Source organism: Corvus cornix, chromosome 1 (assembly GCF_000738735.6).
Source record: "Corvus cornix cornix isolate S_Up_H32 chromosome 1, ASM73873v5, whole genome shotgun sequence".
NCBI classification, from domain to species: Eukaryota; Metazoa; Chordata; class Aves; order Passeriformes; family Corvidae; genus Corvus; species Corvus cornix.
The window spans coordinates 57,442,496-57,465,771 of NC_046332.1; the positions used below are offsets into that span (position 1 = coordinate 57,442,496).

Below are 23,276 nucleotides of genomic sequence, written 5' to 3' on the forward strand. Positions count from 1 at the left end.
ATTTTGGGATACTCCTTGGCCTGCTGAAAGTCTCTAAGCTACAAGGTAACTAGTGGTGGCCACAGAGTCCTTTTTCTTATATTCTTTATTGTGCCAGGTTGGCTGTGAAGGTAAATAGTAATGAGTATTTTGGACCAAACCACTACACTAAGTTAGCGAATGGTCGTAGAAAGAACACATTAGCTCCTTTGAGGAAACTAACAATTCATGTTTATGAGTTTGAGGAAAAGAAAAAAAGCTGCCCTTGAGAAAGTGACAGATGGTCCTTAAAGATATTTTACATAGAAGGAAATTATAGCTGCTGATACTTTACTCATTTAAAGGTTGCATGATTCATTTCCCTGAACAAGTTCAGAGAGTAAGAGAAAGTGTGTCCAAGTACTGTGCATATCCAAGATTTCTGCATAGAATTTCTTCTGTAATCATCCATTTCTTCATCAAGACAGATACTGTCGAAGTAGCACACAGCCTTTACAAATCAAGCAGCAAAGTGTTTGTTTGTCTCAGGATGCAGTATTTAATCTGTTTGTGTGGATATACCCCCCACAACACACACAGATGCTAAGGTCTTGGTGTGGTGAGCAGAAAGGCAACTATTACAGGAAAATCTAGGAGTAGGTACATAATAGGATAGTTCAAAAACTAAAAGAAGTCTCTCATAATGCGTGGGTGATTTTAATGCCTTGCAGACAGAGGATTATTTTCCATGTGATTAGGTTGAAAGGGAATGTACAGTAGATGAGACAGATATGAATTGTGGCAGGGAGTGAATTCATCAAGCAATAGAATTTTTAATTGCTTACATTTTTTAGCTTTTACTTCATTTGTTGTTTAGGGGTTTGGCTTTTTTCCAGTTTAGTGAATTTTAAGATAAAGTCATCTGTTAATTTTAGACTGTGGTGAAATTTAAAAGAAGCAGCAAGAAAATAACAATAAGTCATTTTGGTCCTAGTATTATTGTAATTACTAACTTACAAAATTTGATAGAAAATGAGATTTATTAAACCATGTTATAGGAAGAGACAACCAAAAATAGTTTGGTCTTGCAAAGTGGCATTAGAAATGCCATTCTGCATTTTATTTTATTTTTTGATGAGAAGATTCAATTGCTCAGAACCATGGTCAATAACAAGAAAATCTTTCCCTAAAATCACCCTGATCACACTGTGTGTGATTTTCTTTGTAAGAGCAATGGTGGTAATCCTTGGCTGAAATTAAACAGTGATGTCAAAAGGACACTGATTTTATTAGGAGGGTGCCTTGCTGCCTGTGTTGTCAGTAAATGTTTAATAGAGAGAAGGATAGAGACTCTTTGCATGAATCAATTAATGTCAAATCTTCCCACCGTGTTTGAGGCTCATTAATTTAAAAGATGCCAAGTTTTTAACAAGATACACTTACATCATCTGTAAACCCCACAAGATTTCTTGTCATGTCAAAGATTTCTGTAAAGTACAGCTCCATGTAGGAGACTTGGTCTGTAACGTGATGGAACAACTTTGAAGCTCTTCAGTTGTGCTGATGGAAGGTGGGAACTTACAGAGCACTGCAGAACTGAGTAATTTATGGTATTTGCTTAATAATACACTTAGCCTAACATTTTCAGCACTGCAAACGTCAGTCCAAGCAATAGGTTTTTGAAATAGTTTTATTCATGTTTACAACCTGGAAACCTATAGCAGTGATGTTGTCCAAGTCTAGAGAATAGGTCAGTGAATTTAACTGGTATCACCACGTTAGCTTGCCCAGACTTTGCATCTCCTCTCCTCCCACTTCTTTCCATGCCCTCTCTGGCTGTTCTCACCATGCCCTTTGAGGTGATAAAAAAGAAATGTGATTCCTTTACCAGGAATGATAAAAAAGAAATATGATTCCTTCACCAGAAAAGTTGATTCCTTCTTGTGTTCTCTTATGGTATTGCAGAAGGGCCAGAATTTGATGGGTTTCTGGAGGAGGGTTGCTTTTTTGCTTAGTAATGTAAGGGAAGGTAAGTCTGAAAGTATATGTATTTATCCGATCTAGGAAATGTTTTCTTCTGTAATAAAGTTGGCTGATGTTCTCTCACCTTCTTTTATGCTTAGTGACAATGACATTCCCATTGGTTCCTCTTTCATGTGATGTTTTCAGACATCTATTTCTATTTTTATCAATCAGGGAGTAGCTTTTAGGCTTATGACTTTCAGCTGAGAATAACTCATGCCACTGCCTTTTTTTGCTTTGGTACAAGAGACTGCTGTAATTGCCCTGCTGTATCACAGGTATATTGGGGTGAACAGATGAGCCAACTGTGCAGTTGGTTTGTCAATTTATGTCTTCAGTAATTTTTATGGAAAATGACATGGTAACAGCAATATAAATTGCCTAAGCAAATTTCACTTGCTTTTTCCAAATAAGCATCCTCTATTTTAATAAGAGTACTGTAAAATCAGTTAATGAAAACAGGCCTTCCTTGCACAAAATTTGACTGGCTTTTGTATCTGACATGTTACTCCATTGTTTCTGCTGCTTCTGGAGATCATCTCAATTGGTCAAAGCATGGTGCTAGTAACACCAAGGTCACAGGTCTGATCTCTGTATGGGTCACCTACTTAAGAGTTGGACTTGATGATCCTGGATTGCTTTCAGCTCAGACTATTCAGTGATTCTGTGTGATGCTGTTATCATGCAGGTATGCTGATTAATGAGTTCCAATGAGTGCCCAGTCAAAGGAGGTGAAAATACTACACAGATAAGGGATACAAAAGATGCAAAGAAGGCAAAGATATCAAAATCCATGGCAGCAGTCTTTTAGTTCCCTAACATATACATCTAAAAGTTGTATATTTAAGTTTGTGTTGCAAGTTCCCGTTGTCTTCAGTGGAGTCAAGACTATTAGTTACCAAATCCCAAAGGGAGAACTGGGAAACACTGATATAAGATGGCAGGTCAGTCCAATAAAGACTTAAAAACCAATAATAATAAAAATACCTTTTACAACCAGGAACAGTGCATGTGTTTTCACAGGAAGCTGGGGAGGCAGATAAGGTGAAGAACGGAACTTCAGAACAGTATTAGAAAAAATTTTAGGGCAAAGCGAAATGAAAGCAAGTAGAGATCTGTCCCCTGATGTCTTTGAAGATATGGTTGTGGGTGTTGAAAAAGTATGAGGGGGACAGACTACTGCTTGTGGCTAGACTTTTGTGCTTGGTTGATTTAAGGAGCCAGGATTGCAATTCTAAAGTTCTTGTAAATCTTGTAAATCTCCACGGGAGAGACCTGTCTCTTCATGCTGACTCTAAAATGAGCCAGGGGTGAAGTGACTGGTTTGGTCTTTGAAGCATAACTTTCAGGAGTGTTATGAAGTTAGACATATTAATCCAAGGACCACAAAGAGCATCTGTAAGGGAGTGTTTCTAAACTGTTACTGAATTCAGCTCTTCACAGTATCTAGGCAAATCTCTAGTGTCATTCTTTCTATCAGTTTAATTCAGTAAAAGAAGTTACTCATTACTGCAGCTCTGGTAGGTCTTGTTTTCTCCCTGAGTTGCCTCTGAGACACCCAGTTTTAGGTAAAGCACTTGTAAAAGTCCAATAAATGACTAAGATGTGCCCCTTTCAGACATACAACACAGTAAACTGTAGCTTAGTTGATGGTATTTCTCCATCCTGAGGCATACAGGTCCTGTTGCAGATGAAGAGACTTGGGTACACTTCTGAGCATTAAAAACATGTAAAGTTATAAAATTTCAAGTTGCATTATGCAGCCTTTGTCTTTTTTAAAAAATAAAATTGCATTGCAAATGATCTGACTATACTATCATATGTTTCAGTACAATAATTTATCTTTTTTTTGTCTATTGTAAAAATTAAATCTGATATTCATTGCTTAAGCCAGGTAATGTATTTTTTAAATCTTCTTTTGCAGGTCTATCTTTCCTATCCATCCTTCTTTCAGAATAGTGGTCTTAGCAGAACCTCCTGTCATTGGAAGTAGTACCCAACAATGGCTGGGTCCAGAGTTTTTGACACTGTTTCTTTTTCATAATGTTCGATCTTTAAGCAAGAGTGAAGAAATTGAAGTTATCGAACAAATGGTAAGTACATTCAGTATTTTAGGCACTTACCAGCTGTTACTTACTGAACAGGATTATTTGCTACATAAAAAATGTATTGCTGTTTCAGTGTAGCATAAAGGAGCTGATTTTCAAAGTTTATCAAAGCAGCATATCTGCTTATCTTTTAATGGTATAATTCTTATTTTAATATTAAATGCTACTGTAATAAAAAATACTCTGTCATAAAGCAACTGTGGCAACTGTATGCTTATTGCATATGTGGAATGTGGATATCTTGCAGTAAGATTAACACTGTTTTTCTTTCAACCAGATTCCAAATGTACCCAGTGTTGCTGTGGAAAAGTTGTTGTCAGTAACACACAAGCTTCGGGAGACAAATGATACCACTGTGAGCCCCTTTTCTTCTTTTTTCTCTTTCAATTTACTGTCTCCTACTGTGACTTTCTTAACAAAGGCTGGGTGAAACTTGCTAAGCTATAGTGTATTTCAAAGGCTGACTAATTGGAAAACCAGCCCCAGAAAACTGCTGCTGGCAATTACTGTGCTGCATACGATAAACTTCTTTGATTTATAATGTATGTATTTGGAATCTGCATAAGTAAAGCTTTTAGGAATTTGCACAAATCCCAGAGAACCAAGAACAGAACACATGTTGTCAGTGAGTTTAGGTATGTGGCTCACAGTGAAGCATGCTGAGGTGCCTTTTGAATGTGTATGGATATAATCACATATTCAGGTATTTTTTGATTGCTTTGCTTTAGTAATTGGAAAATTGATAGCTGAAATTATTGGAGCTTTTTGAGCAATAGGAGCTATGTAGTTGTTATAAAATGACAATGGGCAGCAGCAGAGACTCAGAAAAGAGAAAGCTCCAGAACTCCTGGCTGCATTACTGCCATAGGCTATTCTGTTAAAGAAGTAATGTCAAGAAAAATAAATTCTGCTAACAAAGTGACCACAGAATTCTTTAAAAAATATAGAGTTAAATCATGGTGAAAAGAAAAAGAAATCATTGCCATGGCAACTAAAACATGGCATGCTTTTGATGTAAGTAAAATGTAAAACATTTTTAGTGGAATCCAGCGGTTTAACTGGTATGCAAATTTAATCCATTGTCCTTAGTTTTCATGATTTTAACATTGGTAATAGTTTTTATAGTTTTACTATTTAAGAAGCTGAGAGAAGTTTTTATGCTCTTTTGAGCTTAAAAAAGTAAGTAAAAACTTGATTTCTAGGTACACTGTTGAGACAGTTGTTATAATTATCTTTTGAGCTTCCTACATCTAATGTATAAATGTAACGGTTTTGACGTACTTGGAGACGTACCATGCCTGAATAGAGCATCACAAAAATCCTTTCCAAATATGTGGATATCTGTAGAATTGTGAAATATCTAAATGAATTATGTGATACTGGATGAGAAGTGAGTCACAGTATGGCTTAAGGGAGGATTCTTGTAGATCAGCAGTGACATGAGACATGTTGGGAACAGCACACCTGTGCAGAGAGATGAAATGTGTGCCTCATGTACGTTAGGCTATTTATAGAGTTGTCTAAGTAAATAAGCCTCTGCCAGAGATTATCCTGAAATATTAACCATTGTTTAAAGTGATTTTGTTACAATAGAATACCTGTAGATTGTTCACCCTGTGGGCATTGTCTGCGTCTTTGTAATTGTTTGCTCGATTTACAATAGAATCTGGAGACCACAATCAAGATCCTGTTGAATTAGATGCCTCATAGATATATATTAAAAAAATTGTCACTAACACAATTTTGAGTTTACAGCTGTTCAATATTAAAAAAAAAAAATCAGGTAAGAGGGGAGGAAATTTTGTTGACAAAACTTTCAATTACCAATTGCAGATACTCAGAAGATGTGATACAACTTTTCCTTAGTTAGGAAGAGTAAGGATAGAGCACTTACCCTTCCCCCTTGCCCTTGCTTCAGGGGTGGCTGAGTAGGTGTTGAAGTAGCACATGAAATGCCATTTTTCACATCACAGTGTCCACAGTGCTGGGTTGTAAACTGCAGTTGTTCAGAACATGCTTCACAATCTTTTGTCAATGAAAGCAGGAGGAGCAGGAGTGGTAATCTTTTCAGTTAGCCCATTCTAAATAATTCTTGCTCATAGCTCACAGATATGCTAAAAAGTATTATTCTTTGCTTTCTCATAATTTGAAAGAAGTTTTATATTATTTAATAGAAGTGACTAATTTTTTTTATTTAAATGTCTTTTTGTAAAAGTGGCTGGTTTTCGGGGGAAAGAATTGATGATATTTCTCATGCATGAAAATTAATAAAGGGGGAAAAAGGGTCTGAAATTCATGAAGTTTTGCTTTTCTCTATTTTTTCCCCTGGATTTCAAATGTCAGGATTTTTTTTTTTCCAACTGAAACAGTATCATGTATTAAGGTAATTTTAATGCAATTAGAAATCTTACATAAACTTATATAAACCCAAACAAAACATTTTGAAATTACCTAAGTAAAATATTTCACTTGACCCAGGCAAAACATGGCGTGACTTATCAGATCACACTCATTGTTGTGTGTTTCCTGCTAAAATAAGGAACCTATTTGTATTAGATACCTTCATCCGGTAGATATAATTATAGAATGATTTCTTTCTCAGTCTTTGGATCTTTCTTTAAATACATGATCACTTGTTTTGTGGTTCTGTTTGTTTGGGTTTTTTAATTTTGCTGTGTTTTTTTGAGGTCTGCCTTCCCAAGCATTGAATAATTTCTGTAAATCTTTGCTAATCATGTTCAGTTTTTAGCATTTGTTTTAACATGTGGACAACAGCAAAGGACACAGTGTTCCAGTAATGGCCCGCCCAGAAGGCGTGTGCAGAGGTGATAAAATCTCCGTACTGCTGCCCAGTGTTGTCTTGTTTATACATCTAAGAATCCTGCCAGACCTTTTGCCAGAGCATTACATGTGGAGCTCATGTTCAGTTTGTGAAGAGCAGATGAGTTTTTAGCATGTTGATCGTTTCACAGTAGCTAACCTGCTTGTTATTGCTGATACTAACATTAATATGTTACGGTTTATATTGCACATAAAATTCAGTTCACAGATTATTTTTCTTCCTGTTGCTTATCAAGTGATATTTTAAGGCTGATCTTTTGATGACATAATGATTTCCATGACAGTGACTTATTTCAAAAAAATGCAGAATTACAAGCATGCCTATTAAAGTGCTTGAGTTGCTGTAGAAGGCACAAAGCATCTATGAATTAGGAGAAAAGTTGAAATAATTCCTTTTGGAGTACGTTTTTCTCCTGACTTGTTCAATCTAAATCCCTCACATGGATTAAATAAACTACCCTGTATTTTTTGACAGGCACAGTCACTGGCCTCATTTTTATCTACTCGACAGCTGTTGCGAATTTGTCGTCGACTGTCACAATATCCAGATGAAAGCCTTTATGATGCTGTTAATAAAGCCTGCCTTTCCAGGTAGAACTACTAGTTTTGGTGGAAGTTCAAGAGCTTCTTGGTCAGTTGCTAAAGCACAAGATAGCTTTTAATGTGTTGTAGTAAATTATGCAATTTTTGTCTTGCTCCTTGAAGTCGGTCATTTTAAAAAAAATGTTCCTGTGGTATTCTCAAACCTGGAAGGTAAGTAGAAAGGACGTGGTACTCTTTTCCCATCTCTATGAAGATAGGTCATTCCATTATATAAATTAGGTCACCATTATCAGCATTGCTTCACTGTCTACAAACACTCTAAGCAGAGCCATATTGATGTCTAGTTTGACTGATGTTTCATGGACACTTGGTTTCAGTTCTAAAAGCTGTATCTAGAAAAGTTAGGAGGGCTTCTTTTGCTTTGGGATTTTGTTTGTGGGTTTTGGTTTGTTTGGGCTTTTGTGGTTTGGGGATTTTTCAGGGTTTTTTCCTCTTTTCAAAAGAAAGCAAATTCTTATGATCAAAAGGTTTGGAAAACTGGAAGGGCCTGGTTCTAGACACCTCAGAGCTTTCTCTTTCTCTCTGGAACCTGAGGTCCTAGTGAACTGAGTAATGAGAAAGGGTATTTCCAAAAAACCATTGTTTCTGTTGTAGCTCTTACTTGCAATGGAGTGAGGACATTACATGCCTCCAGTTCTAAACCACCGTACATTACAACCCTATTGCAATATTTAATAACATTGAAGCCTTTTAAAATGAGTGCACAGCCACAAGTGTAGTTCATTGCCTGTGATAGAAGCTCAGTTCCTCTCCTTAGGGATAGGTGAAATGTGGAAGGCTATTGTGAAAGGAATAGATGCTCAGGGTTTGGAGGTGCAAGTGAATCTTCATTTTAGATTTTAGATGTTAGATTACATTAGATTTAGATTTTTAGATTACAGAAAATACTAAAAACTTTAAAAATAAAAAACCCTTAAAATAAAATGTCCCTATTTTTCCCCTTGTTTTAGATTTTTACCAAACCTCGCCAGATCAGCTTTACATAAAAATTTACAGGATTCTGGTATTGAAACAAGTCCAGATGACACAAAGAAACTAGAGGAAAAGGATTACACATGTAAGCTTCTGCTATCTTTTTTTCCTGCTCTGAATGAATGTTATTTAGATTGCTGGACGTATAAAGGTGTATTAATTATCCTCAAAATTAAATGTAATTTGCTTCAGTTATATCTCTGACTTTTTTCTGTCAGAATGTATTGCTGCTCTCAGTATGCTGTATTGTCTGCTGAATTCCCAGCTCATGGAATTTTGTTTTCCATCATGTGTAAATGTTTCTCAGTCTATAAGATCCATGGTCTCAGGCTTTTTCATTTCTTTTCATCACTGATAGCTAGTCTTCTGTACAGTTACAGCCTTCGTTTGATCTTAACATTTCTCTGTTCTGTTTTTTTACCATTGTTTCTTTCTCTCCCCTGTTAAAATCAACCATTTTTTGAGATTCTTGTAAAAGTTTTGTGCTATGATTTGCTTTCATTCTGGAACACACTTCTTTGTTATTATCTTCTTTTTATTCTCTTTAAATTGCTGTGGTCGTTCCATGTCACCTTTATCAAGCAGGTCTATGTTTCTTTGGCTTGTACTCATTTGTAGTAGCCTTCAGGGCTATGCATATATTTCTGCTTCTGCCATTTTTCTCACTTCTACTTTCTCATTCCTATGTGATTCCCTTCATGCTAGCTGTATATCTTTTCAAATCCTCTCTCAGGCAGCACACTGTGAGCAATTTGCCATTTTCCATTCACTGCGTTTTTCCTTTACTCTGCCTCACCAGTGTTATCTCTGCTCTTGTTCTTCTGTGTATTTGTTCCCAGTTTTGTGATGTATTTGATTTCTGTATTTTTACAGTGCAGTGGTAAACACATCTTTGGTTTTAATTCATGTGAATTCTATTTTTATGTGTTTATTTAGGTGTGTGTGTATATAAAAGTAAGTATGTAGATACCCATATATTACTGGATATATTGTTTCTATTATATGCAGTATGTGTATATATAACTATATACAAATGTATATGCAGCCATACATATATACATATATGTGCAACCGTCTGTGTATTATTGTGTCTCTTATTTACATTTTATATATATATAAAACCATGTATACAAAATAATTTGTAGTCTTGCCAGTTGTGTGATGCTACCTGCTTACTTTTTTTTTAAGTCTGCCTACATCCCTTGAAATTTCTATGTTTCTCTGTTTCATGCCATAAAGGCAAACAGCTAAAAACATCTGTCTAGAAATAAGGGTATTTTCAGTTTTATACCATGCTAGATTAAGAAATTACTAGCAAAAAAAAGATTGTTTTTATTGCAATGTTATTATTTACACTTAGTTGTTATTTTCCTAAGGACTGAATTTATGGTTCTTTAGATCTAAGAAATTTTTCTGATGTACTTTTTCTCTCAGAGCTGTAGTTAAGGGATATTTCAACTACACAGTGCTGAAAGGGAGAATCCACAGTGGCTCTGTGTGGTTGTGGTGGGTGTGCTACCACTCTTGGCTGAGCACCCACACAGCCACTTGTTACCTCGCCCCTGCACCTCACTCCACAGTGGGACAGGGGAAGACAACAGAAGGAAAGGAAGTGTGAAATCTTGTGGATTGAGGAAATGTAGCCTAACAGTATTGGTGATGTTCCAGTACTACAATGAGAGTGTGAAATTAAACCAAGGCAGTTGTCACAACTTCGGGTGTTTCTTATGGTACTTTTCCATAAGATCACTTTATCATCATTTATTGTAATACACTTCTTTACAGTTTTAAAGAGAATTCAAATTCATGGTAATGCAACCTTTTATAAATGGATACTCTTCTAAGTGTGCTCTTTTGTTAGATAGAAATCACTTACTGCAAACCACAGCCTTGTTAAAATTTGTAAATTGTTAGTTGCACATGTTGGGTATTGATTGCATGTCTGCTTAGAGCATGTTGTAAGAAATGCATTTGCTTGTTTCCTGAAAAACAACTAGGTGAAATAAACAATGGTATTCTGAAGATAGGGTCTGTGACCATGCCGATTTATAACTCAGCTGAGAAAATGAAAGTGCCAGATGTTTTATTTTATGAAAATGCACAAGTAAGTACAAATCTCTGACTTCTGAGTTACAAAACTTTGTTAAATGTGTACTAATGGGTATGCTCATATGTGTAGTAAATAATATACTAACTAAATTTTAAGGATATATTTCTGAAGTAGTTTCTTTAGTCTTAAATTTTTCTCATAGCATTTTGTGTCCTTTGGAATATTTTGCTACTGAAAGGCAACACTGATAGTGTGATCTTGTGAAATACTTTGCTTTTAGAGGACTGGTATGGGTTTTCCATACTTTCCTTTCTTAGTCATTTTTCATACCTCACTTATAATTTTGCCCCAGAAAGACTATCCTACATGGGTATCACCTCCTAAAGGTGGTGACAGGCCATGCAAGGGGAACAGATGACAGACTTCTTCATCTTCCCCTACTAACATTTCATGTGAAATTTTGTTGTGTTGCCATTTTGATAAAGCACATAATTTGTGTCTGTTGGAAATGAAATCCTGAGTTGTGCTAGCACTTAACACCTGCATTGCTTTTTCCACCTTCTTGCTTATAGCCTCAGAAAACTGTAGACAAAACTGTGTTCGGATTTTATTTAGGGAATCTCTGTTAAGAATGCTGCAGAGAATGACCTGCTCTTCTCTATCTGTCCTCGAATAGCTACAGTGCTAAGTGCTGAAGGAAACAGCAAGCAAATACCAGTCAGGATAGATGTTCCAATTTCTAAATGAATTCTGCTTTTATTTTCTGTATTGCTACTTTGGTCAGTCAAGTGTTGGAGTGATCATTTAAAAAAACCTGCTAGAGAATGAATTTGATTGGAGTTTAGTGCAGTGCTTCGTTACCTAAAAGCTACAGAAATAAACTGAAAATAGAGAAAAAGATACGTCCTCATCCCTTTGCAGTGCTGCACAGTGTAATGAAACACATCGATTTTTGCCTTTGTATGTTTGGTCTTGAAACAATTCACTTTACAGTGAAATTTAATATTGCCACAGAACATTGCTGTTGATCCACAACAAGTGGCATAGGGATGGGAATATTTTTTTAGGTAATATGCCAAATGCCGTTTTCAGGCCAGGCGTTGGGGAACATGGATTGATAAAGGTGACACAATATGGATGTGTCTACTTACAAGTCTTTTGCGTAAATAGCTAATATTAAATGTCTGCATGCATCATAATACAATGCTAATCTAAGTCCTGGTGCAAAAAAAGAACCGTACCACAACACAAAAGAAGTATCAATACATAGTGCTCCTTGTGGGTAAGCTGCTTTGCAGGGGAACCATAATATACACATATTTGTTCAATTTAGGATAAAAAAAGTCATCAAAAGGATGCCTTAGCAATACAATTTTAAAATGTAATCAATATGTGTGGTAAACTGATTTCCTAGAATTTCTCCTGTATCTGGTCAAATTTATTCTCATCAGTTATAAATTGCTAGTGTATACACATGCCAAGAAATAGAATAATTTGGCTTGAAGTGCTCTCCTTAAATTGTGTATTGAGTATTCAGTAGTCTTTTGAAATGCCTGGTTAGGATTTCATGGTATTAAGCTGTGTTTACAAGAGTTTCTTTCCCCACCCTCAGCCTGTGTTCTAGAGAGATCTGGAAATTTAAAATATCCTTCACACAGAAAATGAGCATTTCTATGCTCAGAAATTATAGGCAAACTACTGATTTTTAATTTTTATTTTAATCAAGTACTAGAGATGAGATGATAATGTGTTTATTTAAAGACAATCATTCATTTCTCTAAGTAGGTTGACTGACCTACTTAGAGGTGACCTATTTTTACTAGATACAGTGGAGAAATAGACACGACTTTATTGTGGGTAAAGTAGTCTGCATTGCCACATTATCCTGAAATCCTTTCTATCCTTTTAAACAAATCATTTGTGAGAAGCAAGATAAGGTTAAATAATGTACTGTGTGTGTTACCTGTTAAGATATTGGATATATGTAAAAATATACCTCCAGCATTTTGGCTTCAATTAGTCACATATGAATTAATAATTAATAAAAATTAAATACTTAGGCAGATACTGCAGGACACATATAAACACTCTCAGACTTGAGCATGCATTTTCCTATCTTTGTTTTCCTTGAAAATAAAATTTGATTAGAATAGAAAAAGTGTATTTGTTATTAAGTTCAACCTGGTGTTTAATGTTTAATAAAATATAGGTGTATATTTAACATATCAACTGTCTTTTATTCTCTCTGTTTGGCTTCTGTGATGTTCTACCAGGATATTGCTGGAAAATTGGCGCAAACTAAAAAACGTTCTTACACTCTGGGTGACAAGCATTCAACTAGGCTAAAAGGAAACATACTAGAAGTGATTACAGAGAATTAAAAATATTTAGGGACATCAGGCACCCACAATCAGTTGAAGCAGAGGATGTAAATGTTTCATGTTTCTAGTCACTGGATATATTGCCTCTGCTATTATTGGCTAAGAGAATAAGTAGCTGTAAGTATAAAGCTCAGAAATGTTTGGCCCCAAATTCTTGAAGTTAAGTTCCTGTTGTACCACTGTCATTAGTGAATGCATAAACTTGAGAGCATAAAATCGAGTGAAAATTGTAATTTTGTTTCTCTAGCACATGATGGTGATGGAAGATATGCTCAAGGACTTTCTGCTGGGAGAACATCTTCTTTTAGTTGGCAACCAGGTGAGTTAAATATTTCTTGCAATGCGTGGAACAAACTCATTATTTAATAATTAAATTAAATCTCTTTTTTGCTTCTTTGAAATTGCATTCATTTCTACTACTGAGGTATTTGACCCATTTTTTAATTCCTAGTTCAACAGTGTCCAGGGGTTTTTATGGGTGCATATTTGTGGAAATGTAAATGCTGTAAATATTTTTTATATGGCTGTCAGAGTAAAACATCAAAACATTAATCACAGAATATTCTGAGTTGGAAGGAACCCACAAGGATTATCAAAGTACAACTCCTGGTCCTGCCCAGGACCATCCCCAAGAATCACACCCTGTGCCTGAGAGCGTTGACCAAATGCTTCTTAAACTCTGTTAGGCCTGAGCACTTCCCTGGGGAGCCTGTTCCAGTGCCCAAATACCCTCTGGATGAAAAACCTTTTTCTGATATCCAATCTAAACCTCCCCTGACACAGTAACAGTTATATGTAACATCATTACCATTAAAATCTTCGGTTAATGGTTTTGGTTATCCTTCTTGACTATGTATCAAACCACTCCTTTAAATCTCCAGGGGTAGGGAGGAGGTGTACACTTCAGTATTATCTGAATCTTATTGATAGCTAAATATTAGTTTTCTCTAAAAGAGTTACAGATTTGTATAGGTCTTTGGCTAGTATCTTTGCTGATCAATACTTTATTTGTGAGGTTGACTTTTCCCCCATAAAATAATCTTTTAGTTTAGCTGTCCCTTAGCAAGGAAGCAATAATTTTTTTGGCAGATGTTTCACTTTTTGTTTTGCAATAGTCTTTAGAAAATGTCTAACACAAAGCACTAATGATCTAACCAACATGGCAAGGAATATAAAATGCTAATTATTATTAATGTGCATATATTGAAGTATAGTCTCATCTGTTTAACTTCCTTGTTATCAACTTGAATTTAAAAAGATGGTGTATTTGAAACCTCTCTAGACTTTTGATGCATGATGCCAGCTTCTCCAAAAGGTTTAATCTATTCATAAATAGAAATTGATCTATTTCATAAATGAAACAAGATGTATTTATTTCATAAACAGTGCTGTTTATGCCTGCTGCCAAGCTGGTATTGAAAATGTTATATAGTACAGATTGCCTGCAGCACCTGCTCTCAAGGAATAGCAGGAGTGGGCTCAACCACAGGAAAACAGAGGCAGAGACAGAGTCCTTAATGACAACTTTTGCAGTCCCTCAGTGCCAAAGGAAGAATGTAGCAGGTCTGGGGACAACAGCACCCAAGTGCTCAGTGGCTGCCAGACAGGTCCATGGTGAATGACGCAAGTCTGAAGTCAAGCTGGGAAGTCAAGTCAGCAGGTCCAGGCTGGGATCAGCAAGATAAAGGGCCACGCACAGCATCGCCACAGTGCTGGTTGGGAAGGGAACCAAGGAAAAGGGCCTGAGTGTAAATGCAGCTCCCAAGGCATGGGAAACGAAAACAACCCCAATGAGGCAGGAAAAACCATGTCAGAGCTGACTTTCAATACCAACAAACAAAACCCTAGGCATGGGGAAAGAATTTATGTAGCCCAGTGGTACAGTCAGAGCTCTGACACATGCCTCATTTGGCAGAAAAGTTTCAAAGACTATGCAAGTACCATTATTAGGATATAAGGTATTTTTCCAGCAGTTATATTCTCATCTCTAATAATTTAATGCATGTCACATTTTCTCCCATCTTTCGAGTCTCTAATTGAAGAGAGTATTAAAAGATTTGACTGGGTTGAAGTATTGGAACATACTGCTTTGATTCCAGACATCAGCTCGGCTGTACCATTAAGTTGGAAAATGAGTTGATTTGATGAGCTTTCTCTTTGGCAAATCAGTAATACAGGTTTTGTTTTTTAATTGCTGACATACTTCTGAGTGCTTCCAGATTTACTCTTTACGAATTTGTTCCACAGTTTTTATGTGTGACTAAGAAAAGGCCAATAGGCCTTTTCCTTTTGAAATACTGTTTTTAAGTTTGAAACACTGTATTTGCCATTCTGCAGTCTTTCATAACCACAGCAATCATTCTTGATTTCTCGGGAATGATCACTAACCATTCAGAAATTCCTTGGCTAATTCCTTAAATATATTATTGTCAATCTGTGGAGCTTGTGATGAATCATGTTCAAGTACTTTAAAAGCAACCATATTACATAAATTGTACTTTCATGCTGTATGTGCAGATACCTCCCCACTGAAGATATTAGACTTTTCATCCATTTTTTAAAAAGAAAATTATTTTAAAATAGGATTCTTTTTTATGTTCAGTTACTTTTATCAGTTCAGTCTGTTTAAGAAGCTGGGGTTTTGATTGCTTGTTACATAGATCAGTGTGTACCTGTGTTTCCCATTTGGAAGACACAGATAATGATTTTGAGGAGATACAAAGTACTGGTTTGAGTTCATTTCTGTTAAACTTCTTGTTAGTGAATGAATGAATCATGGAATTCAGTGTAATAACTAAAAATTCAAATGCTCTGAACCTGGGTATTTCAAAACATATGACTAACATCCCTTTGAATGCTTGTGTCATTTCCTAGATATTTAAATGAGTTTGCCTTAGGACATAATTTGGTCCTTCAAAATGATGACTGTGTGAGTATCTCCATTCAACTGGGATTTAATGTGCAAGCTTGACCTGCAGTCTTTCTTTTAGAGTCTGGATTTGGTTTTAGTTGGTTGACTAAATGTGGTTTTCCACCATTGCCTCTTTCATTTTCAGAATACATGTACACAGACAAAATTCCTGTTAGCTTAAGACCTCTGTCTTTTCAAAATCTGTAGATGTGCTTTCTTCTATATAGCTAAGAGCTGGCTGATGAGTCCTTTTACCAAGATTGTTTTCAAGATACAGACTTTGACAATTAGTATCAGTAAATTATAATTCAGTTATCTTGGTGGATGTTAAGGACTGGCTTTCTTAATGAAACCGAGGAGAGTTTGAAGACAAGTGTTAGATACCAGCATATATTTTTAGAAGTGCTCAGCTTCTGAAGTAAACTACTTTACAACACTCCATTTGTGCTTGTTCCCTGGGGCTTATATGGCCCAGGATTTCACAGCATAAATGTTTTACATTTATGTTTTATGGCTTTGTCCGAATATTTGTTTACAGTGGTTGATGATTTACTTGGGGTGGTAACTGGAATGTGTTTCCATTTCATATACAAACAAACAGGTTTCTTTGAGTTCAGTGGATGGATACAATTTTTCAGCTATGAAATAGCTTTCCAGTAAAGGACATGCCAGTGCTTTAAATATGGCTTCTGATATTGCTTCCTGAATGAGCCTGTAGTCTGAGTATGAATGAGACTGTCTATGACAACCTGTAGTTTTGCAAAGCAGCTGCAAAGCAGCTTCTTCTTTGGCTGAGAGTGAGATGCTGCGTATTACTCACACCAGCAGGCAAAGAACAGGCAAGAGCCCCCACTTATTCCAAATGTTGCAGTGACTGTTTATGTACTCATTAAAGACAGTTCTTGCAGTGGCTTTGGAGCTTCATGAGACAGACTGGAGTAGTGATTCTTACTACCAAGGAGAATTTTTAGGCTGTGTTTTTGTGATATTTTTCCTGATGGACAATGTGCAGTTCATGGATTGGCCACTACTTGGTATCTTTTACTGTCTCCTTGGATTTTCTTTGGCAAATGCAAGAGGAACTATTAATAAATAGAATTTGTCTGTGTGGAAAACCTTTCACAGCCACTGTAAAAGTGGCTGAAATGGTTTTATTTTGTCTCACAATTTTAAGTGTTAAATATAACATTTCCCAGATTGTTTAATTTGGAAGTTATGTAAAGAGATGTGTTGGATGCTTTCACCTTTGTTAGTCATAGGTGAGGTCTTGGCAACAACAAGCTGTCTTTGAAGATACCAAACATAGTATTTATAGTTACGTTCGATCTGTGGCTTTCTGGATAGAGAAGGCTCACAACCATCTCACTTCTGAATTATTTTATTGCCTTGAAATTCTAAAAAACCCAACAGCATGCTAAGCAAAATTGAAGTTATTTTATTTGGCATCACTGTGTTGCCATGATTTATTGAGTGAGTTGTTCAGAAGTAGAATGAAGAATTCTATGAAGGTGCTAAATGTTGTGAATAATCTGAAAGAAACTCTGGAAGCACTTGTTAAAAGTGTTGATGTGAGCCAACAGTAAGTAGACTATCAGAAATTCATTAATTATGACTACTGTGTCCAGTGGAGGGCTATGAAGGTGATGAGTGAACTGAAGCATCTCTCTTATGAGGAAGGGTTGAGGGAGTGGGGCCTGTTTAGCTTGGAGAAGATCTTGTCAATGTATGCAAATACTTAAGGGTGGATGTCAAGACAATGGGGCCCAGTTCTTTTCACTGGTGCTCAGCAATAGGACAAGAGCAGAAGGCACAAAATGAAGCACAGGAAGTTCCATCTGAATATGAGGAGAAACTTCTGTACTGTGAAAGTGACAGGGCATTGGAACATGCTGCCCAGAGAGGCCATGGAGTCGCCTTCCCTGGAGATACTCAAAACCCTCCTGAAAGTGATCCTGTGCAACCTGCTGTAGGTGAATCTGCTTTGGCAGGGCAGTTGGACTAGATGGAGGTCCCTTCCAGCCCCAAACATTCTGTGATTAAAAGAACTTAGAAATGTAATGGCTTTCTGGTACGTTTGCTAATATATTTCCCTGATGGAAGAATGTGATTTCATGCTTTCTGCTGCCTTTCTTTAACTGAGAGATCAACTTACATGAATTCTTGGGCTTGCACTAGCAATTTATTTTATTTTTGAAGAATTTAGTAGGACAAATGATTGAGTTTTTCTTAAAGATATTTAAAATGACATGCTTGATTAGAGCTTTTCTTCTAATATAATATTTTTATTCCTAACTCATTGTGAAATTGAATTAAGTACAAACTGAGAGTGTAATAATATCGGTCATCAAAAAACTTGAAATAGCAAATTCTTGGCATTTCAACTTTTCTAGAAGTAAAGGTCTTGTTTTCCTGCTTAAACTCGTTTAAAAATAGGCAGTTTCCTCTGCAAGTCAAGAATGTACTATCCTAAACCAATTTTTTATTATTATTGTGAGCATGAAGAAACTGAGCTCCAAATGAGCTAAATTGGGCCAAATACTGCAATATTTCTTGTCTAGGGAATTAGGTATGACAGCTGTGGAAAACTCAGAAAATATTTCTCTTTGACTTGGTACAGTCGTGACAGTGTGTACACATAGGAGAATAGGCATGTTTTTTAAATGTGTCTTTGCTTACAGTATTGCTTTCTGCCTTTATACATTAAACTGAAGAACCAGAATTAAAAAAGAAACCATGAATTGATTTTTCTTTTGGATATTTCTTCTCACAGATTCTTTCCATCATAAACTTTTCATATGCTCCTCTCCATTGGACCACAGTTGTCTTATCTCACTGGAAGTATAAAGATTGTATTTAACCTGACAGGGCTCTGGGTTGAAGGGCTCTGGTTGTACTTAAAGTCAGAAAAAGGCATAAACTCTACAAGCTTATCTAGAACTACAGTCAGAGATGTATCCAAATCACTCCATTCATGATTCCTATCAGGGAATTAAGTTGATTTTTAGTATGAAATTTTCTTATTTTGCTGTCGCTATAATTTTTGTATGCCCCAGATGATAAACTCATAATAAAAAAAAATGCAATACTAAACCACAGAACACTTACTGTTGTAACTGATAAATATGTAGATTGCAGCTGGGGCAAGATTTAAAATCACCACTGCTTTTGCACAACTATTTAGGTTTGTTGCTAACATTCAGGCACGGTAGCAATGATAGGATCGATTGCAGTGGTCGTCTGGTAGCAATGTCTAGTGTTTGCTGGTGGCACACCTTCTGCAGTTATTAAAATGCATTATTCACATGTGTTCCAAGCAGGGCTTCATAACACCTGGAGTGTGTGAAGTAATTCTGTGTAGGTACTGCTTGTTGCTTTGCTGATAACAGTACTTTTTTTTTAGAAAACCAGAGATACTTCCTCTGGTCTAAAAATTGCAGTCTCAGCCAAAATACATGCATTGCAAATGTCTTTGTTTGGCAGAAACAGGCAAGCTGTGGCCATGGAAGGTGGTTTGGTGCCAGACCCAGTGCTGGAAACTGTGCATTATCAAAAGTGTTCTCATTTTCTTTATTTTCATTGTTCAGCCAAAAGTTTCTGTGATAATGATAATGCAACACTTTCTATGAAGTTAGAAACGGAGGACTTTGACATGAGGGTTCTGTGTACTAAAATTTTTTGTTAAGTCAAATTTGTCTTTCATTCTCTAATAATGCAATTTTTAAATTAATTATAAAATTCAATTTCCTTAGGTGAAAAAGTGATAAACTGCTTTTTTACCAGTTTCAAAATTTGTTTCATTCTTTTGTAATGAAACAGGTGCTCTGCTCTGCACAACAGCTGTGCTCTCATATGGAGAAGGTGTGATTGCAGTGGTTTAGCTGAAGGGCAGTACTGAAGAACACAACATGGCAACCTGTTTAGCTGCTTCAAGCAAGGTCTGCAAATCATTTAGAAGAAAATAAAAATGAGGCAGCATGGTTTAGTTTGTGGTTTTTTTTGCTAAGAGGCAGACTGTTAATTTCAACAAGTTGGGTCCAGTTCCTTTGGACTATAACTTTATTGACTTTATTTGGGCTGTGCAGGGGATAAATTTGTCCCACTACTGTCAGGTCTGCATCCTGAATTGCAAAATGCCTGCTGAGACTTGTAATAATCTTGTTTATATTTGAAACTGCAGTTTCTGCTAGGAGATTAGGTCATTTCATCCTTGGTATGAATGACTTACAATGTCAGTTAGAAGGATTTTTAACTAAGGGATTATTTTGACTTCTAATTGCATAATTTCTTGTTTGTTATTCATTAGTGCAGATATTTACTTCCCATTTTTCTATTTCAGTTATCCCATATGTCTGGTGAAGTAAAAATTGTCTAATATTTGCTTTCTGAAGTATTTTTATTCCATTCAGCTGAAACACCAACACAGATGTTCTTTTCTCTCTAATTAACATATGTTTGTATTTCTGTTAAATTAAGTGACTGCAATAGTGTGTATATAAATAGCACGCAGCAAGTGTTAATGGCAAACTGGCTTGTCCTCTGAACGTTACCTTAGGCTGCAATAATTGCAAAATTATATGAAATTATGTTCTGAATCCAATCCACGTTCAACTCAGTCTTTTAGTATGTTCATATGAAAGGTAGTTCAGGTTATTCATGCTCAAATAGTTTACTGCTAGCTGTGTGGGTGTCCAAAAGATCCAGCTTGATCCTTGGCAGTCATGGCGAAGGAGGGTGACTTTGTTGCTGTTTTTGTAATTTCTTGTTTCTGAGGTGCCTGTAACTAGAGTTGGTTTGGAGGTTGTTTTTCCAAAATGTGTTAGCTTTTTCCACATTTCTTGTTTGCCTGAAGAAGACAAATACATGGATTCTTTATCTCATGGAGGTCAGGTGAATTTGGAACGAACCTGCTCTTCTTGGCCTTACACTAATGCATAGTACTTAAGGAACAAACTCATCCAAGCTCTTTTTTTTGCAGTTTCTTAGTGGTGCTAAAGAGCCTTCTGAATATCTTTGGTCTCTTCCTTCCCTTCTATTATATTGTGACTTCTCAGTGGAGTAGCTGAGACAAAGAGGAGTGGTAACTTGTCATCAAGTAGGAATGTAGAGGGATGGAATCAAAAAGCTTTGACGTGAACTTTGCTCCAGCTACTGTTGCCAGCCAAAGATTTTATGTGGTACACCACAACCTCTGTGAAGGCACACAATGTACCCTCTGAAGCAGTTCAGTCTAGAAGTTGGGCAATGTTAACTTGTTTGTAATAGCTAAAACCTGGTGGGAATGCCTTTTGGCTTTTAAATACTGCATGCACCTTTTAAAAAATGCATGATGTTCTGAAATTGAAGTATACTTAAAATTAAATAAAAGGAGATATGTGGAGAGTGTGGCAAGATGCACAGATAAAAATGAAGAAGGGGTGAGATGTGGTCATGGCACAGCTGCCATTGACTTCACTGGGTTACTTTGGTAATTGTGCTCTTTTCCTTCCTCCACAGTTGCCCTGCACCGTGCTTGTTCCTCTGAGGGTTCTCAGAAGTGAGGTGCTCTCCTCTTAATACACTTGATGATAACAAGAAATATGCAAAACCAGTTGTTTGCTCCTCTTTCTACTGGAATGGGAGAGGAAGAAAAATGCTAGCAGTGTTATTTTATAGTTGGGAAAATATTTTTTTTCAGGCAGAATTCTAAGAATCTATCATAAACATAAAAACCACATGCACTTTCAGTTAATGCACATGAAAGCCATATTTTTAAAATTACAGTAACCACTTTGTTTAATATTAAGTATGTTTTGCATTGATTCAATATGTTGATCTATTTCATCATCTTTGTACTTGCCACAGCTGGCTGGAGTCCCACTCTGCACTGAAACAGGATACGCAATCTGCTTGGGATGGGTACAGAAACTGTGTGCAGACATCTGCCCAGCCATCTTTAGCTCTCTTAGAAAAGGAAGCTGCTTTCAGCATGGGTGCTTTGTGTTTGACATTAGGAGTATTCCTGTTTATTCACCCATTTATGATTTAAGTATCTGACTGCAAGTAGCAGGAAACATACATGAATAAAACTGTCTGTGTGCACCACTAGGGGATTCTTAGCCTGTTTCTGGTTAATGTCTTTTAATGTCTTTGATAAAATTTCTGAACTTGCATATTTCCCCCCAAATGGGTATGTCCTGTAAGTTCCTGCAAGAACCTGTGAGCACAATTTCATCCCCCTTCACAACAGTAGAGAACTGTTTCAGGTGACAGTTTTCAGAAACTATTGGTGAAAAGTGTTAAGTGTGTTGCAGCTTCTTACTACACCTATGTAAAGCTGTAGATTCTTCTGAAGAGTCAGATGGAAGAAGATTTGTGAGGAGGCGTGTGGCAGAGCACTAACAGAGTTGGCTCTTCTGTGTTAGAGTCAAGTCTGCAGTAGAATGTAGGTAGTTCTATTTTTGTCTCCTCTGCAGTATTTTTTCCTCTGCTCTCATGGTGAGAACTCTGCTTCTGTGATTTCAACTATTATACATATGTGCCTGATTTTCCATTCTTACAAATGTAGTCAGAAGAGAGACTGTGGTCCCATTTTAAGAAGCTTAAACAGTTTGCAATTCTGCAGCTGGCAGTTACCATCACTCCGCTAGAACTTACAGTCATAAATGTCATAACTTGCAGCTCTGAAGGCTCCTATTCTGATTCAGTGCCAAGTGAAACAGATTAGTGAATCTCAGATTGGTTTAGTCTAATCTCTTTAATCTTTCTTTGGGTTATATTTATCTTCTTTACACTGGTGTGAACTACTAGATGCATTCATGCAATCGGAGTGAGGATCTCAGCAGAGGGACTGGGTCTTGTTGAACAGCTTTTGGCTCGGCTATAACTGAGCTTTTCTTTCTACTGTTTCTTTTCCTTTTTCTTTGCAACCTTTAGCACTCTCACTGGCATTCTGAACTTTCAGGTCTGCAGCCACATCCTTGCAGGAGGAATAAGAATTTCTGCATGTGACTGTCATCTTGGTCTGCATCTACGTTAGCATTTCAGACCCGATCTAGAATGTACTTTTGAAGGGAATCTCCTTACTGCAGTTTGATACATACTCATCTCTCTTAGGATGAGACTGAAGTGGAGTATGTTCTCCATCAGCCCACCTAATTCATGTTCTTTGATAACTTCTTCCCTGTGACCAGGTTAGACCTGGATTGATATACCAGTTCCCAAAATGCTTTTATAGGGCACCCCAGGGTGTTGGCAACACCTAATTCACTGTCATCATTTTGCACAGCTTGCTAGTGCAGACATCCTGCAATAGAGTTATAGATCAATTCTGTCTCCAGCTGAATTCTGATTCCATCTGCGTCTCTTTTGGTAACTTCAGTGGAATGGGATCAGCAACTATCACCAAGGCTGTGCCCAAATTCCGTGTGACAGTTCCAGGATGTTTCCTATGA

The 23,276-nt window shown here is 36.6% G+C and overlaps 1 protein-coding gene across 1 annotated transcript in view; it reads left to right on the plus strand.

Moving 5' to 3' along the window:
• Window positions 1–23,276, plus strand: part of VWA8 (von Willebrand factor A domain containing 8) — a 181,289-nt gene that overhangs the window by 61,833 nt on the left and 96,180 nt on the right. Inside the window, exons 15-20 of the mRNA XM_039568168.1 lie at window positions 3,905–4,073; window positions 4,366–4,443; window positions 7,405–7,520; window positions 8,483–8,589; window positions 10,502–10,608; window positions 13,183–13,254. Coding sequence (XP_039424102.1) covers window positions 3,905–4,073; window positions 4,366–4,443; window positions 7,405–7,520; window positions 8,483–8,589; window positions 10,502–10,608; window positions 13,183–13,254 — 649 coding nt within the window. The remainder of the gene's footprint in view (window positions 1–3,904; window positions 4,074–4,365; window positions 4,444–7,404; window positions 7,521–8,482; window positions 8,590–10,501; window positions 10,609–13,182; window positions 13,255–23,276) is intronic.